General features: G+C 47.3%; 1 protein-coding gene across 4 annotated transcripts in view; it reads right to left on the bottom strand.

The window, feature by feature from the left end:
• KAZN (kazrin, periplakin interacting protein) overlaps positions 1 to 18,223 on the bottom strand; it is a 1,209,168-nt gene that overhangs the window by 499,698 nt on the left and 691,247 nt on the right. For 3 of the 4 annotated variants that reach the window (XM_055262432.2, XM_055262431.2, XM_055262434.2), the window contains exon 3: positions 8,750 to 8,990. In XM_055262432.2, coding sequence (XP_055118407.1) covers positions 8,750 to 8,990 — 241 coding nt within the window. Of the gene's footprint in view, positions 1 to 8,749; positions 8,991 to 9,111; positions 9,262 to 18,223 lie in introns of those variants that run through there. The other variant, XM_063631811.1, reaches the window with a different exon arrangement.

The following is an 18,223-nucleotide window of genomic DNA, read 5'->3' on the forward strand; positions in this document are numbered from 1 at the left end:
AATATGAAGGTAAATTGAGAAAATGTTTGTTGAACTCGTCACAGTGTCTGGGAAAGCCTCGACGAACACCGGCTATTGCTCTTATTGCCCCCTTGGGTGATCTCAAAAGTCTCTCTGCCTCCCCAGTTCTGATCCTGGAACATCCCGTTTGCTAAAAATGAGTCATAACCCCATTAAGAAGCTCTGGGGTCCACTGTTCCCTTTCCCATAAAGGTAGGAAGGTCAAGTCCTCTCTGCGATTCTCTTTGGTCACAGCCCAGCAATGAGGCAGAGAGAAGAGATTCTCACATTTGAACATGGCTCAGCACTAAGCAGTCCTCTTACCTCTGGCCAGACAGGAGTCCTTGCTGGCTGCGGATTCTCCAGCAGTGACAGAGCATATTTTGTCCAGCAGAACTCTGAGGATTGACGATGAATGAGTTAGGGTCTGACATGCAAATCCTAATTACAATTGCCACAATGCCAACATTAGAACAATAACGGTTTCTTGGGCAGTAATGGGAAAAAGGATGCCAAGCTCCAGAGCATCCTGGTGGAGATGCCAGGCAGTCTCTGGAATCACACTGGCTTGTGTTTGTATCCTGGCTCTGCCACTTGCTAGCTCGGTGACCCTGGGCAAGTCATGTAACCTTTGTGTGCCTCAACTTTCTCATCTGTAAAATGACAAACACTGTACTTACCTCATAAGGTGGTTTAAAGGATTCGTTGAGGTATTATAAGTAAATAATTTGAAACAGTGCTTGATATATGGTATGTAAGCACTCAATTAAAATCATCTATCATGAAATCAATGATCCTCATGATACCATGTATAAAGTAGACCAAATTCCACACACCCCATCATTTAGTATTCATCCATCCATCTATTCATTCAGCAAGTATTTACTGAGCTCTTATATTATGTACAAAGCACTGTTCTAGGTGGTGACGATACAGTAAAATATAGACAAAACTCCCTGACCTCACAGAGCTGTCATTCCAAGACTAACAATTGAAGTCTCCCCTAACACCACTGCATAAAAAGCAGTTCGCAACCAGGGATAATTTTGGCCTGAAGGGGACATTTGGCAACTTCTGGAGACATTTTTGGTTGTCACAACTGGGGTGTGAAGGGTTCTACTGTCATCTAGTGGGTAGAGGCCAGGAATGCTGTTAAATATCCTACAACACACAGGACGGCCCCCTGAGAACACAGAATTATCTGCTCCACATGTCAACAGTACTGAGGCTAAGAAACCCCAGCATGAAGGTATCTGTTTGAGGTTAATAAGTCCTTTGTTGGGCATGGTCTTGGGGTGCTAGAGGCTACTGAGGCCACAGAGAGAGAACTCGGGCAAAAGAAAAGACATGGGATGGATGGAGAATAAGGCTGCCACAAGATTCTAGCTTTGCCTGGACTCGTCCTTCCCAAGAGAGATGAAACACACAGAGTCCAAGAAATTGGAGGCTCCAAGTCCAGGATCAAAATAGTCCTTTTCATTAGTGATAAGTGGCCCCTGGGCTGCCAGTCTTGCAAACAGAATCCAGTCCCCTCTTTGTCAGTTGATGGCTAAGAGGCTGGCTGATCCCCTATCTCTCAAGCATAAGACTTTACCATAAGGACCCAGGAACTACCACCAGTCTAGGGAAACAGGAGTTTAATCAGGAGTAGAGACAGGGCTACAGCTCCCTGAACCTTCCTAATGGAATAAGCCAAAGGATGCTTCAGACTTAGGAGACAGGGCAGAGAAGCATACACAGGTTTAAACAGCAGAGAGACCTAGTGGGTTTGCATTCCTAGCTCAGTCATGTGGCAGTTGAGTGACCCTGGATGTCAAAGTGGAATGAATAAGAGCACAGACTCTAGAGCCAGAGCTTGGTCACTTCCTGACCATATGCCCTTTGGCAAGTAAATATGTCATCTCTGTGCCTTAGTTTTCTCCTATGGAAAATGGGTATAAGAATGGTACCTGCCCAGTAAGTCATTATGAAGATCGAACGCATTCCTGAAATGCATTAATCCAGAAAATCACTTAGAACGGTATCTGGCTCAGAGAACACACTATGCCGAAGTCTGCTATTATCATCCTCATTGTAGTCATCACTATCTCACTGCAAACAAGTGATTTAGTTTCTCTGAGACTCAGTTTCCTCTTTTGAAAAACGAGCATTAGATAGTTGACCTTGAACAACATAGGTTTGAATTGTGCAGGTCCACTTATATGTGAATTTTCTTCCACCTCTGGCACCCGTGAGACAGCAAGACCAACCCTTCCTCTTCCTCCTCCTCCTCAACATGAAGATGATAAGGATGAAGTCCTTTATGATGATCTACTTCCACTTAATGAATAGCAAATATATTTTCTCTTCCTTATGATTTTCTTAATATTTTGTTTTCTCTGGCTTACTTGATTTCTCTACTTAATTATAAAATACATAATACATAGGGCATAAAAGTACGTGTAAGTCAACTGCTTATGTTATCTGTTAACTGTTTATATTATGCTATGTTTATGTTATCATAAGGCTTCCGGTCAGTAGTAGGCTAGTAGGAGTTAAGTGTTCGGGGAGTCAAAAGTTATACATAGATTTTTTACTGTGCTGGGTGGGGGCCAGCTGTAGTTGTCACCTCGCTGGCCTCAGGATTCAATAATGCACGTTAAGCACTTGCCAGAGTAGTTGATATATTTTAAGTGCATATTATTATTTATTAAAAAGTTTGACCAAAGCAATGAAACCAGTTTTCATTTACTGCTACATTAAACTATTCACCTTGACCAAAGAGAAAAAAACTACATGCTTCAAGATGGTCCCAGAATCCCCAGCGTCTTGTGGCGTACCCAAAAGATAAGTTCTGAGAATAATAATAATGAGGTATGCAAAGATGCGTGGAGAATATCAGTTTCTTTAAAAGGGTGCTCTGTTCTTAATGACTCATTACTTCACACAATCTGTACAGCAGAGGTAACGTTGGGAATGGAAGGGCTTTACATCTCCACAAAGGTACCACAGCGCTTGCTGTGGTGGAAGAGGACAGAGGAGAAGGGAGCTGGGCAGGACACCTCCTCTCCCCAACTTCTCTCCGCTCTCCAGCCTGACTGGAGAAGTGGGCAGAGGCCCTGGGGCTCTCCGCTTGCAGGACTGCCTATTCCAAGCTCCATCTGAGCTCCTGTGCTGAGGTCTCAATTTATCAGAGAGTAAAGGGGCAGGGACCTTTCAGAAGCCTGACCCAAGGGTCTGGCATGACCCAGTCAACAAAGCCAGCAGAATAAATTTAGCCCCAATGATCTCGTACCACACAGCAGCCACCTGCTCAAACAGTTGTTCTTGCCAAACTCATTAAAACTACGTTCAGCTTCTTTCATGTTTCCAGCAGCCTAGGACTCCAAGGGGGTAGCAGGAGTGCCCACAGAGCACAACCTCGCCTCCACCACTTAGATCAAGGTTGCATCACACAAGCAAGAATGTTCTGGTGTCGTGCAACCACACGGGGTGGAAGAAGGCATTCCTTTCCCTGATCTTCTTCCAGCTTCTCCACAACTGAGATGGGCCTGGCAGGGGAATTGGAGGGTGGTGGCAGGGGAACTGGAGAGTGGTGACAGGGGTCAGCAGAACTCTTAGCTGCTATGAATCATCAGGTATGATCTGCCCCTGTGGACGGCCACCCTGTTGGCTTTGGGGAAGATGTCTTTTCCTAAACGATTCTGCCTGAACCCACGATGCCTGCAATTCAAGGCACCAAGGCAGTGCAATGACTACTGGCAGTGGCACTCCTGCCATATTGTGTGCTACTCACCCTAATATGCAGCCCAAACACTGAGACCTATTTCCACGTTCAGCATCGCTTAAAAACCCATCCTCTGGACTCAGCAGGCAGAACCAGTTCTGTTCTTGCCTGATATATGGCAAGGGGTAAGAAGCCAGGGACCAATGTTTAGGCAAACCATTAAGGTATGGAAAGAACAGAGGAGTTCATGTTGATTTCACTGTCCTTATCTACATAGCCCAGGAATGAATATATAGATATATAATAAATAAAGAAAACATGCAGTGAATGTGGCCAAATCCCAAGCTTGACCTTCTGGGCCCCATATGATGTGCACGGTGAGCAGGCAAAGTTCCAATGAGCTCTTGCCACCTGCCAAGCCCATCTGCTACAAACTCACTGGCAGCCAGGAAGTCACACATTATAACCCTATAGGATTCCTAAAAAGTGCCAACAGTCTTCTTGAGGCATAAGAGGGTAAAGGGATGAAGAGAGGGCCTATCATGCCTTACCCTGGGAAGATATGTGACCAGGCTCATGTTAGACAAGTCAGATCAGCTCAGACTTCTGGGGCGCATCAAAGAGGTGTTGGAAAACCACTAAAAATCATGAAGCACACGCTGGAAGCGTGAAACTAACCAGAACCAGAGACTTGACTTAAGAGGTCCTTTGAAGGCGTTCTCCAAAGACAATGGAAAGATAGTAAATAATCCCCAATCAATAAGTAATTTCAACCACACTGTACTGATCTGTAAGTAATCTCTTTGTGACCACGCATGATAATTTTCAGGGAGAAGTCTGAATCCCCATCCCATGACAGCCTACCAGGTTAGGAAAAGACACACTCTATTTTAGCCCCTTGATTTGGCTGGAAAACCAAGGCACAGGCTACTAGCTGAGCTCTGTAACTTAGTGGCAAGCTAACAGAAGGCCCGAGATTCCCCAACATTTTGTTCCATCCTCTCTGCCATTTGAAAATTCTCTTTCTCAAAAAAGATAAAAGTCTACTTAGGAAAACAAGAGCAGAGGCAGAATGAATTGAGAAGGGGATGCGAAAAGACAGAACTTACTTTGCAAAGCGACAGTGTCTAGCGTCTCCACAGACTACTCACACGTTCAATTCACTCCAAAGGTAATTTATACTTCACGAAAGAGTTTCCAGTGTTGTGGTAATGGTAGATAAGAGCTGTCAGGCCTTAAGTAACAGCCTATTTTAATGCCTGGAGAGAAAAATACAACTTGCATGTATTTATGGAAATGTACAAAGGTACAGGAAACTGACCCTTTCCTCCATCCCATTCTAACAAATGCAGTAGGCAGGAAGTCCTCAACACCAAAGAAAGATGCTATCAGCACGTTCACTTGCATAGGAATACAAATACAATTATTTCTTTAAAAAAGAAAACTAATGACAGTAGGCATACATCCTACTGGGCATTAAGTATTTTGTTATATACAGTTAACACCTATTTGAATTGGGTACAATAGCACTTAATTGTTTTGTTCTATGCATAGCAAAGCAACCAACTGAATCTAATATTAGTCATTCATCAGATGATAAAACATTTTCAGAGAAACAAACTGCTACATTTTCCCCTCAAAGAACAGCAAGCATTTTAAACACATTTTCCCAGAGATGTTATGCTGAGGAAAACAGCTTAGAAATGTTACTTTAAACAAATCCCTTCTCTGGCTACCAACAACAAGACGAATTGGAACAAATGCTTGGCTCTGTTCTTTCCAAGCCTCCTTCTGTCCACCTGTCAAAGGCTGTCACGACCCCACCAACCCAAAAGGCAGACTCTGGAGCTCTGAAATGTGTCACCCTGCACGGACGCCCTCTGCACTGTATGCCAGCATTCTCATTAGGGATTATCCAACTCAGTTGCAGGAGGGAGAGACAAGATGGGCTGGCTGCCAGGAGTTCTTTCAACACAGATTCCGAAAGAATATCCTCCGAAGTGCCGAAAGCCCAGATTTTCAGCAGTTCACTTTCTAGATTCTGTTTCATAGCAACCATGCCAGCTCACACGGGGTACCAACCAAGTTAATATTTTGTTTAAATGACACACTGCATTAACCCGCTAGGAAAACCCAAGTTTTCTTCATCAAAAAGGGATACCAACCTACCTACTGCCAGTTGTCATCCCTGGAACAAAACAGCCAATGATGGATTGATGAGTTTGCTTCATTCATTTAAAAAAAGAATTAAAAAACCAAAAACATTTGAAAGTGAATCTAACAGTCTCTTGGCAGAGGAAGCAAAAGGTGACTCTTTCCCAAAACCGTTTGTACTAATATTATTAAAGTTACATTAGCATGCATTTAATATGTCCATAATGCCCTTTCGTTAAAAGATGACTTACACGGTTGCATTTTGAAATGCAAAGATACTCGTTTTATTCAAAACCTTGATTTGAAAACTGATAACTCGATAGCACTTAAATACTCTTGGTGTCTGGGCCCATTGAATTGCACCAACACAGACAAAATGAAAACACAAGACTAATTTGGAACAACAGTCAGAAACCCTGAGGAGCTGAGCCTCTGGGAGCCTCCTTGGAGGTGCATTATGAAGAATCAAGTGGAACCCAATCAATTGCACTTTAAAATTAACTTGTGTGAGAACTCAAGGCTTCTTTTTAGGATAATGAAAGCAATGGCAAAATAAACTACCAGACCACCTCAGCAGAGGGTTTCTGTGCTAGAAGGATGCTGCCACAGGCTATGAAAAAAACAAAAACAAACTAAAACAAAACAACTCCCATCCCCATCAAAAAAAAAAAAAAAAATCCCCAAAACTTACAGAGGCTAAATAATGTATCATGTACTGTTGCTACAGACAAGTAAATGATACCCCACTGAACTTATACGGGGGGCTTGTTTTCTTTTCAACCATCACATCTGTTTAAATGCACATCAATTTAGACGGTTATGCGGCCAACAATCAAGTAGAGCTTAAACCTTTTAACATTTTATTTTCTGATTATAAAAATCACAAAGTGCCCCTAGTAAAGATTTTGAGACATACCAACGTACAAAGAGGAGAAATCAAGACCACTCTTCATCCTACCACCCACAGACAGCCACTGACATGGGCAGGCGCGGTCCTGAGAGCATATGGGAGCTGCTGATTTTATGTGTTTTTAAGGATATCCAAGAGATCCAAAAGCCATTTTCATTTCCACAGCCCTGTGCATTTGTGTAGGAAAAAAGGACAAGGAATCAGCCCCCTGTTGCTCTACTACAACAATTTAACCATCCGCAAGTATGTCAGTTTCCAAGTTGAGCATGTGTACATCATCACTGCGTTGACTGCCTTAGCCTGCTCAGTCTACAGCCAGACCCAGGACTCAGATAAAAAGCCACTTAACTTTTCCTTCGCTGAGAAAGGGGCAGACGGTGGGAAATAAACGAGCATTGTTCAGTGTCCTTTACTATACAGCTTTTGATTCTTAGCAAAAGTTCTTAGCTATTTTTTTAATGTTAGCAGAGCCTCTGCCTATAAAAGGTGAAGCATTACCTTGCAGTCTGCTTTTTTTTTTTTTTTTTTTTTTTTGCACAGGTTCCAGTGGAGAATGTTCTTTCACACACAATGACATTGCAAGGGATGACAAGAATAACCACATGTCAAGCTTGCAGCAAGCACTAGGACCACAACACCTTCTCACCATTACGTCATGGCTACTTCCTTACCAAAGTACTCCCCCCAGTTCCTAAGACTTCCGACAGGCTCCGGGAGTACCAAGTTAAGATCTGACTTGGAATTCGACATAAAACTGCACGTGGGCAGCCTTCACATCTCACATCAAAGAAAGCACACCTTCCCAGGAAGATAAGGTGGAAACAGAGACTGATGGAGAGAACCAGACTCTTAGGAAAACAGACTCTCTCAACACTCAAGAGAAGCTCTTGAAATGACAACAGAACCAGAAAATCATTTTGAGCCACTGAGCAATTGGTACCTTGCACTTCAAGTGACATATTTAGACAAGTGGCCCTCATGGACTGGAGATTTTTTTCTGTCGTGTTCTGGATTTCAGCAGTTTAATTTGCAATTCAAATGATGTTAATAACCAGTGATATTGTTTCTTAAAGGGCAATTAGGCAAAAAGAAAAAACAAATTCCCCAAAGCCTGCCTACCCTTTTACTTTCTAAGTCACAGAAACCAAACAGTACATTTTAGAGAATGCCCCATCCGCCTTTATGTCTTGCAGGGGGTTTCAGAGCTTACTCTCTGTCAACGTGAACACAAACCAACTGTCTTTTTCTTTCTCTTCCCTAAACTGCAGAGTCCCTTCAAACGGGCTCCCTGCAGCCCACCACCCTAAGCCTTCATTTCTCTACTGCTCAACCTTTGAGGTCTACAGTATCCCCCTGGAAAGTGCTCTCGGTGTTTATATTTGCAGAAATTTAAACTCCCTGCTGAGCTGAGCATCTACTGTTGCATCTATAGATTCCAATGCCTGCGAGACCTCAAATGAGAAGAAAATAAAGTCCAGATGCAACTAAGCCAAGGGATTTGGCATCCGCGGAGAAAAGTGCACAGCAGTCCAATCCTCTATCCCAACCACGGCGGCAGAGCCCGGAGCTCTCTCTGGGAAGGAGCCTAAGGAAGTGGGGGGAACTGTGCCACTCACCCCTGCGGGGGGTGGGGAAAAGGCCCCGGCATGAAAAGTTTGCCACGGAGCTAGGGGCTGGTGCCTATGGAAAGGGCACTTTCTGATGCCGGAAGGGACCCGCCGCCTGCGCCTCGCTCAGGCTCGCCGGGGCCGGTGTGACCGTGTGACCCCGTGCACACTGCGCCCGGGTTTTCGTGAATGACAGCAGCCTGCAACTCGCAGCCGGGGAGCAGCGGTGGCCACCGCCGGGAGGAAAGGGTTACAAGCCAGAATGCAAAGCGATTTCGCCCCGGGCGTGGGGGACCCCAGGTCCCCGGCCGCCTCCGAGGCCAGGCGTGCTCGGCTCGCCTTCCTCCGCCCTGGGCGCCGGGGCGATCCTACCTTGCGCTCCGAGCTGGGGGTTCTCCATGTTCGTCGCCGCCGAGTCCCCCGCCGCCGAGGCGCTGGCCGCGGCTCCCGGGCCCGGGCCGGGGCCGCCGCCGCCGCTCAGTTCCGCCAGTCTCCGGTTGGTGGCCGTGAGTTCGGCTCGCAGGTTGGTCACCTCCTGGCTGGCCGACTGGACCGCCCCATCGATGCGGAGCGCGAGCTGCTTATTGTCTTCCATCATGCTCAGGATTTTGGCCTGGGGGCGAGAGAGGTGACAAAGAGCTGCATGATGAGCGGGGTGGCGCGGCCGGGCACCCCCGGCTCTACCTGTTGGGTCCCCCGCCGCCCGGCTCGCCCGCGCCCCGACCCCCAGGCACCGGCAGCGCCGGCTCCTCAGGCGCAGGAATGACAGCGGCGCCTCCAGCCCGAGCCGCGGCGGTGGCGAGGCAGCGGGGGGAGGAGGCAGAGGAGAAAAAAGAGGAGGAGAAGGAGGAGGAGGAGCAGCGATCGCCGAGACCCCGGCGGGCGGGCGCGCCGAGAGCTGCTCCGAGAAGGACACCGCGCTCAGCCAGGCACTCTTTAAATGGAGCCTACCATTCGCCGCCCGCTCGGGAGGGGGTCTGGGTCGGCGGCTGGGGGCACCCTTGGCCTCCCGCGCTCCCCTACTTCGGAGACACACCCCCCGGGGGGGCGGAGGCGGCGGGCGGCAGCCGGGAGGGGGCCAAGGTGGCGCCCCTGGCGAGGGGCGGGGGTCGCCTGGACCGAGGCCGGCCCTCTGTCCCCTCCCTGGAGCGGTGGGGCAGCCCCCGCCCTGGAGAACTGGTGCCCCGCGCAGTGCTAAGGTTGGGGAGGCGCTGGGTGCTCGGAAGAGAGGGTGCTTGGAAAGGGGGCCTCGGAGAGGAGCAGGGGTGGATCTCCAGGGGAGGGGGACGCTTGCGCCAGCTCAGGAGTGAAGTTCGTGCTCCACCGGTTCCTTAAACTGCGAATACGAAATCCCCAGAGGGGAGCTGAGCTGGTACCCCGCGTGCCTCTCACTCTCCATCCCCCACCCGCCGGCCAGACCTGCGCTGCCCACCCCCGGAGGGAGCGCCTATCTTCCTCGGCGTGGGCCGCTCGTGCTCCCGCCTCCCCACAGCCCTAGCCCTGTGTGTGCACCCAGGTGGAGGAGCAGCCTTAGCCAGCTCCTAAGCTTCTTAGCTGGGCTGAATATTGGCGGGGACAGAGATGAGGTTGAGAGATAAGAAGGAAGGCGTCGATGGGGCTTCTTCCCTTTCTTCTACTGGGAGCAGGAGAGTTGAGCCCTGCTGCCTCAGTTTACCCATCCCCTCTTCACAGAAGAACTGAGGTAACCTGATGTTGATATGCCCTTAGCTCCTCTTTCTATCCCAGACCACAGGCTTTGCATTTTTCACTGGGGCCCTGGATTCCAGCCACCAGACCTTGTTACCATAGCAAACTTCATTCCATGCAAATAGGACAATTTAAAACAGCCAGCAACCCTCTGGTCAACAGGGCGCCACCATTCCAGCTCAGTCAACCTCTGGAGAGCAGCAAAGAGCAGACTGCCGAAGACAGTGGGGTGCTGCAAGGAAGAATGAGGCTGCCCACCCTTCAGGTTCTTAGAGGAAGCCCAAAAGCACCAAGCAAAAACTGCGTGCAGAGTGCTTTTATATGCATTCTTATCTCTTGTGAGTGAGGATTATTATCCCCATTTTAGGGATAAGGAAACTGAGGCTCTGCACAGGGTTAAGCAATTTACTTAAGCGGCCCACAGAAACCACGTGACACCGGGACTGGAAGAAAGTAATCATCTGATTGCAAGTTCTTCCTGCTGCGCCTTCAGGAGGCCTTCGATGATAGCCTTCTCCCCCGTTTTATGTGGAACCATAAAAACAGTCTTGCTCCATTCCCCTGTGACCACTAACAAGCTTTTGCAAGAGGGCAGGATTGGATGGTGGAGCATGTGCGAGGAAGACACAATACTTCACTCTGTCCACTCTGCTCAGCTAATGGGTCAGTTTGGGGATCGAACCCTGACCTTAACCTCATTAGGACAAGTTCTTACCAACCGAGGCACTTAGAACTGCTTAGTGTATCTGGAAACCGGGATTCAGTTCTTTGCAGTCTGTCAGTTACGTTATGGGTAGAGCATCGAAACTACAGAACTTTGTGGGTCTTCAAAAGGGGGATGCCGTGGTGCAGCCATTGTGGAAAACATATTAGCCGTTCCGTGAAAAGTTAAACATAGGATTACCATACGACCCAGCAAATCCACTCCTAGGTATATGTCCAAAAGAATATGTCCAAAACAAATATTCAAACAAAAACTTGTACATGAATGTTCATAGCAGCACTGTTCATTAGTAGCCAGAAGGCAGAAACGACCCAAATGTCCATCAACAGATGATTGGATGAACAAATTGCAGTACACAATGGAATATTATTCAGCCATGAAGAGTACTGATACATGCTACTACTACGTGGATGAAGCTCCAAAACATTATGCTAGTTGAAAGAAGCCCGACATAGAAGGTCACATATGATATGATTCAATTCATATGAAATGTCCAGAATAAATAAATCCATAGAAACAGGAAGCAGATTGGTGTTTGTCAGGGGCTGCGGGGAGGGAAGAACGGGGAGTAACTGCTTAATAGGTGCCGGGTGTTACTTTATGCTGACTGATGAAAATGTTTTAGAACTAGACACAGGTGGTGGTGGCACAACACGGTGAATGTACTAAGTGCCATTGAATTGTTCACTTTAAAGTGCTTAATTTCATGTTATGTAAATTTTACCTCAATCAAAAAGTCATATATGCAAATACACAAATAAAGGGGATGGGAATGTTCTGGAACTAGGGCTTCTGAGCAAACAGTTAAGAGTAGCTCTGTTTAGAGGGCCCTGTGTGTGTGTGTGTGCACGCGTGTGCGCACACTCACACCTCTGGTATAGCACTCAGCAGAAGAAACAGTAATTTATCTGTTTACATGTCTCTCTCCCACTTCACTGGGAACTTGTGGGTGGGGGAAGGAGGGTTATCTGGCTTTTTATGTTATTCATCTTTGCATCCTTGCCACCCTAGCCCATAGTAAGTGTTCTGTAAATGAATGCGTGTGAGTGTGTTTGTGTAGTAAACAAACTGACCCAGTGTTACTCATTTTGCTCTTCAGTGAGATTATTCCCACACACTAGAATCTTCAAATCAAATCAAAACAAACAAATCTAACAAGGAGAAAAGAAAAGACTCATTCCTTGAGCCCCTTCTCATCCCTCTCTTTTGAGGTTTCAAGAAGCTTGCTTTAGAAACTCCTGGGATGCCTCCTAGGATTTCAAGAATTTTATTTTTTGACAGTTTTTTTCCTAACATGAAAAAAGGGGCTTTTTCCGGTTGTGTGTCCTTATGTTCACCCACACACCAAAGGACTAGATCTTAGATAGAAAGTCTGCAATCAGCCTCTGCGGGTATACTTGATTTAAACCAAAAAGGTCTATATTTCTTTTTTTTTTTTTTTTTTGAGACGCAGTCTTGCTCTGTTGCCCAGGCTGGAGTGCAGTGGCACCATCTCAGCTCACTGCAACCTCCGCCTCCTGGGTTCAAGTGATTCTCTGCCTCAGCCTCCTGAGTAGTTGCAATTACAGGTGCGGGCCTCCACACCCCTCTAATTTTTTTGCATTTTTAGTAGAGACAGGGTTTCACCAGGTTGGCCAGGTTGGTCTCGAACTCCTGACCTCAAGCAATCCGCCCGCCTTGGCCTCCCAAAGTGCTGGGATTACAGGCGTGAGCCACAGCGCCCAGCCAGGTCTACATTTCTTATCCCCATCCTTTGCCACCGCTCCTCCGGAGGTGATCTCAAGGAACAAAACAGTTGCTATGTGTAATTTTTCAAGAAACTGCTAATACGTTATCCACAATGGCTGCACCACGGCATTCCCCTTTTGAAGACCCACAAAGTTCTGTAGTTTTGATGCTGCCCCCCATAAGGTAACTGAAAGACTACAAATAACTGAATCCTGGTTTGCAGATATACTAAGCAGTTTTTGTTTTTGTTTTTGTTTTTGTTTTTTTTTTTGAGATGGAGTCTTGGTCTGTCTCCCAGGCTGGAGCATAGTGGTGTGATCTTGGCTCACTGCAACCTCCGCCTCCTGGGTTCAAGCAATTCTCTGTCTCAGCCTCCCGAGTAGCTGGGATTACAGGTGCCCACCGCCACCCCCGGCTAACTTTTGTATTTTTAGTAGAGATGGGGTTTCACCATCTTGGCCAGACTGCTCTTGAACTATGACCTTGTGATCCACCTGCCTTGGCCTCCCAAAGTTACACTAAGCAGTTCTAAGTGCCTTGGTTGGTCCAGTTGGTCAGCGGAACCTGTGTCCCCTCCCACTGGCCTAACCCCCTCCTGCAAGCCCATTTGCCTGTCTGTGGGGGCTGATAGGCGTTTACTGCTCATGTCCTGGGACACACCTGCAAACTGTTGGGAGAGGGATTCCAGAGAAGTCTGTCATCCACAGCTCTCTCTCCATGGGATTCACAGCTATGAGAATTTGGCAGTACTGTGGGTTCTGTTTCAGGGTTCCCCCTTTTGCACGTTCCCCAAATAGTCCCAATCTCACACCCCAGTAGGCTGATGTTAAGAACCAAGACAGAAAATGGGTCCACTTCATAGGGACTTGCTGTCATTTTTCCACTGTCACTGCTGCTATCACTCCTAACCAGCCCAACCCCATCCAAGGTCCAGGCCTCGGCTCATATGCGGTCACCAGCCTCTACCTACATCGTCCGATCTTTCTGAGCAGAATGAGCCAACTGTGCCGTGTGTGTATGTTGCCCATCAAAGCTTGCCTGGGCATTTGGAAAAGTCTGCAAAACCAACCTCCCTGTAGCTCAGAGAAAGGAAATTCCTATCAACAATCAAGGCTAAGGGCCTAACCCATTGCTGACAGCACAGCCGTACGCACCTCCCTTTTCCCAGAAATAGAGTGACCTCATAATGTAATGTCGAGACTGGGATGCTGCTGAGAGCGAAAGAGGGCGTGATGAGTAATTGAATTAAGCTAAAACAAGTGGCATACACAGGAGCTGTCCCAGGAAACCCAGTATATATGGTTGCCCTACTCTATGATTGAATGATGCTATTTGGTCCTAGAAGGCAATAGGGATTGTCTACTCTAGTGCCCTCCTTATTTACAGACAGAGAAACAGAGACCCCAGATTTAGGAATGAACCATGCAGTTTTGTCAGTGAAGGAGCTGGGAAGAATTTAACCAGGGTCTTTAGAAAATGGCCCATCTTTCCACTGATGTGTGTCACGCGGCACTTCCTAAATTATGCGTGAAGGGCGGACCCACAGCCTTGCATAACCTGGCCACTGACTTCTTTTTTTTTTTTTTTTTTTTTTTTGAGATGGAGTCTCGCTCTGTCGCCCAGGCTGGAGTACAGTGTCACGATCTTGGCTCACTGCAAGCTCCGCTTCCCAGGTTCACGCCATTCTTCTGCCTCAGCCTCCGGAGCAGCTGGGACTACAGGCGCCCGCCAACACGCCCGGCTAATTTTTTGTATTTTTAGTACAGACGGGGTTTCACCATGTTAGCCAGGATGGTCTCGATCTCCTGATCTCGTGATCCGCCCGCCTCGGCCTCCCAAAGTGCTGAGATTACAGGCGTGAGCCACCACGCCCGGCCACCTGGCCACTGACTTCTTGTACCAAACCCCTTGCTCACCACTCTCTTGCCACTTAATTGTTTCTGACCTCAGGGTTTTTGCCTTTTCCCTTGCCTCTCCCTGGAACATTCTCCCCCTGGCTCTCTGCATCTGATTCCTTTTCATCCGTCAGATTTAACATTCAACACTTACTTATTTCATAGCATATATCGCCATTGGTTATTGTTCTGTTTATTCATTTGCGAATTTGAAATACAGACTGAAGGATTTGAGAGATAAGTCACCAAGAGTTTGGTTCCGTGGGGTGAAGGTCTTTAAACTCCTGGGGTTTCCAAAACAATCCTGCTTATTCTTCTTTGTCTTGGATTCCATGGAATTCCCAAGAATAAATGCCCTTTTCTTGAGCTAATTTGATTATTTCTATTGCATGCAGTAATATGCCCTGGCTAAAACTACTCCATCCCTCCCCCGCACGCACCCAACGAGCCAGACCGTGAGCCTCAGGAAGGCAGGGTTTGTATCCCATTCTGCTTTCTGCTCCCCATGTCTGGTGCTCAATAGATGCTTCTCCAAAGAGTTTGTGGTTGATTGAACAAATTCATCTTCCTTGTCCCCTACAAATTCATATCCACAAATATTCTGGCTACTCTCATTAAAACCCTTCTCATATTCATTCAGTCTTCTCCAGGAATTCTAGTCACCTCTTAATTTTGCAAAGCACTTTCACAGCTCTCTTATTTTATTCTCGCAACAATTCCATTGGGTAGAGAGGGTACTGGTATCTGCACATGGCAGATGAAGACACTGAAGTTAAGAGATCTGTCCAAGCGTCACAAAACTGCCTGTACTTCCTTCCACCTCTTATCCCTCCAGTGCTCAGCACATACTTGTTGAGTGGATAAGCTGGGGGCCCAGGACTCAGATCCTTCCACATAAAGCCCAGTTTTCTCTCCTATCCTATCAGAAGCATCGTTTCTGTCTGGCTCAGAGACCAGAGGCGGCATTCATGCATTCCTCCTGGTAAGGCTGAGTGATAAATCATGGATTCCAGGAATCCATACGTGGGACAAGGTGGAAAGGGGGAAGGCTGAAAGGGAAGCCAGTGAGTGATGAACTTCTTGACCCTGGAGTCAGTGCCCTGAGAAACTCTCATGCTTCTTCGGGTCGGCGAGTGGCTGCTTGCAGGAGCCAGAGAGACATCCACGAATGGGGTCCTGCTCCCTGCAGCCAATGTTGAAGGCCACTTTCTGCAAACGGTGTCCCTTCCTAGGCTCTAGCCACAAGCCTCTGGGCTTCAGTGTTTCTCGAAGCGAAGATGAAGACCACGTGACATGGAATCCCCAGAAGCTGCTTGTGAAAATGCAGAAACCCAGGCCCCACCCCTGACCAACCAGAATCCCTGGGGCGGTGCCCGGTGTCTTGGTATCTGCATTTACAACAAGCTGCCCAGGAGAATCTGATGCGTCATGAAGTTGGAGACTCACCGGTCCAGACACCCAGATGCCCAGAAAGCACTGAGCACGTGGGAAATATGTATATGCCAGGAGCCTTTTGAGACTCAGGAGTGGCTGTGAGGGCTTCCTGATCTCTGTTTTCTGGATGATATCTGTCCTATATGCCCCCCTCATCCCCCTCCAAGAGACAGTCCTTGGGGAGTTACCCTCCCTCTCCGCAGATGGAGTCTCTGTTTATTCAAATTGTCACATGTGAATCCTGGCCAATCTAGGAGATGAATTTCTTGTACATTTACATGGTTTACTTTGGCTGAGTGGGTTTTAACATGTGCTCTGGGGAAAAGGGCAACAGATCTCCAGACAGGAGTGGCCAGGGCTCAGGGCTGTGAGTGAGAGGACCAGGAACAGGGAACAGAGCGGTAGAGAAGTGTGCAGGCCACGGAACCCCAACAGCTATCCTCCTCCTATTCATCACCCTCATAACCACAGCTATGAAATGAAAAGATGGAGAAGAAAAGATACCAGGAGGAAAAAACAGGGGAGAGGAGTGTGGGGCTTAAGGAGAAAGCCAGCAGCTATAAGATGGAAATGTATGCGTTCAGTGTTGATGAAACACATGCACACAGGGGCGCGTGCACGCACACACACCCCCCAGTATATATCATTGTGGACACACAACAGAGTTACTAGTGTAAAGAATGACAAGCTCCTCCTGACTTCTCAAGCAATCTCTCATCTAAAGCTGGGAAAGTCGGTCAGGCGCATCCCTTCTGTGTATATGTTTAACCAACTCAGTTCCTTCTGCAGATTTTTCATTTGCAAACAGTCCTTTAACAATCACTTCTAATTCAGAAGCTCCTAGGTATGAAATTGATAACTATTAATAGACATTCTAACCACAGACTTAAACACATAAGCATATATACTTAAAGTCTCTATTCCTTGGTAGAAGTGCAAGTGCATTTCTTTCCCTCCTTGAATCTTTCTTAGTGTGTGTGTGTGTGTGTGTGTTTCTTCTTTCCGTGGTCGGAGGCTTACAAGAGAATATGTGTGCTGGCCTGGGTTCTTGGCTGTGTCACAGCCTCTGTGAGTGACAGTGAACAACAGCCACAACCAAGCAAACTATAAAACCCAGAGACAAATATTTCCACCCTCAGAGAAACATCACTACACTCCAAAGACCTGGTTCAACCCCTGGGCATCTTGCCCGACAGACCTCTTGCCCTCTCATGCGGTGGCTGTGTCCATGGGATGGGCACTATTTTATTTTCCAGCAACCCAGAACAATTTCTGAGAGGTTCCCCCAATAAAGCTAAAGAGGATAGGGTCAAGTGTCCTAGCCACTCCTACACCCTCTTAAATCTGCTCTAATTTCCCATTTTAGCGAAGGACCCTCTCTACAGCCTACTGGCAGGAGGATGTTAGCTGACTTCATCAATGATCTCATCCCTCCTTTGGTGTCGGGGGAGGGGTAGCTCCAATGCATGGGCTCTAGACATAGTTAGGCACAGGTTTAAGTCCAGCCCTGCCACGTACTAGCTCTGAGACCCTCGATGAGTTGCTTACTGTCTCAACTTCCTCATTGGGAAAATGGGAATAATATTGCTGCTGATTTCATAGACTTGTTGAGGAATTAAGAGACACGATGCATTGGAGACCATCTGGCAGAGTGCCTGGTGCCTAGAAAGAAATTAATAGATGGTATCGGTGATGGAGATGATGGTGATGGTGATGAAGACCGTGGCTGTAATAGTTGTGACGGTAGCTCTCATGCTTCGGGCATCCACTGTGATCTGCCAGTTTGCTCAACCATTTATTTCTACTAACTCAGGCTGAATCTTCCCAACACTGAGGTCACCATGAGGAAAACACTCAGGATCAGGGGATGTGCTCACATTCACCTAGCTAAGAGGCAGAATAACCAGATTCACACCTAGGTGTGCCCAATTCTAAGGTTTCCACCTTTTCTTTCTTTCTCATTTCCCCCTCTAATACATGAAGTCATCCCTGCACTCACTGAGGCAGTGAGAGACCTTCTGTGTCCCTTCCAACACAGTCCCCTTCACTCTCTGCAAAAGGCTCAGATCTGAGGCAGAAGCAGAGGAGGGAGCTACTCCTCTGTGGCTGGTGCATTTGTTTTTCCAGGCCCTGGGGACTCATTTGGTAAATGAGTTCTTTTGGCTCATAAAATGGTACCCCAGTGATTTGAAATACTTAACAGACCTACCCTAAATGGGTAATTTATTTTTTTGCTCACTGGTCGTGTTATTATTCCTGTGATCTCTATTCTCTAAAAGTTGTTTTTGATGCTTTCTTGGAGGGTAGGGGGCTATTTTTAAACCAAGATGCATTTGATTTGGTGAGGAGCTGAGTTTC

The sequence above is a fragment of the Symphalangus syndactylus genome, chromosome 22, assembly GCF_028878055.3.
Source record: "Symphalangus syndactylus isolate Jambi chromosome 22, NHGRI_mSymSyn1-v2.1_pri, whole genome shotgun sequence".
Classification (NCBI taxonomy): Eukaryota; Metazoa; Chordata; class Mammalia; order Primates; family Hylobatidae; genus Symphalangus; species Symphalangus syndactylus.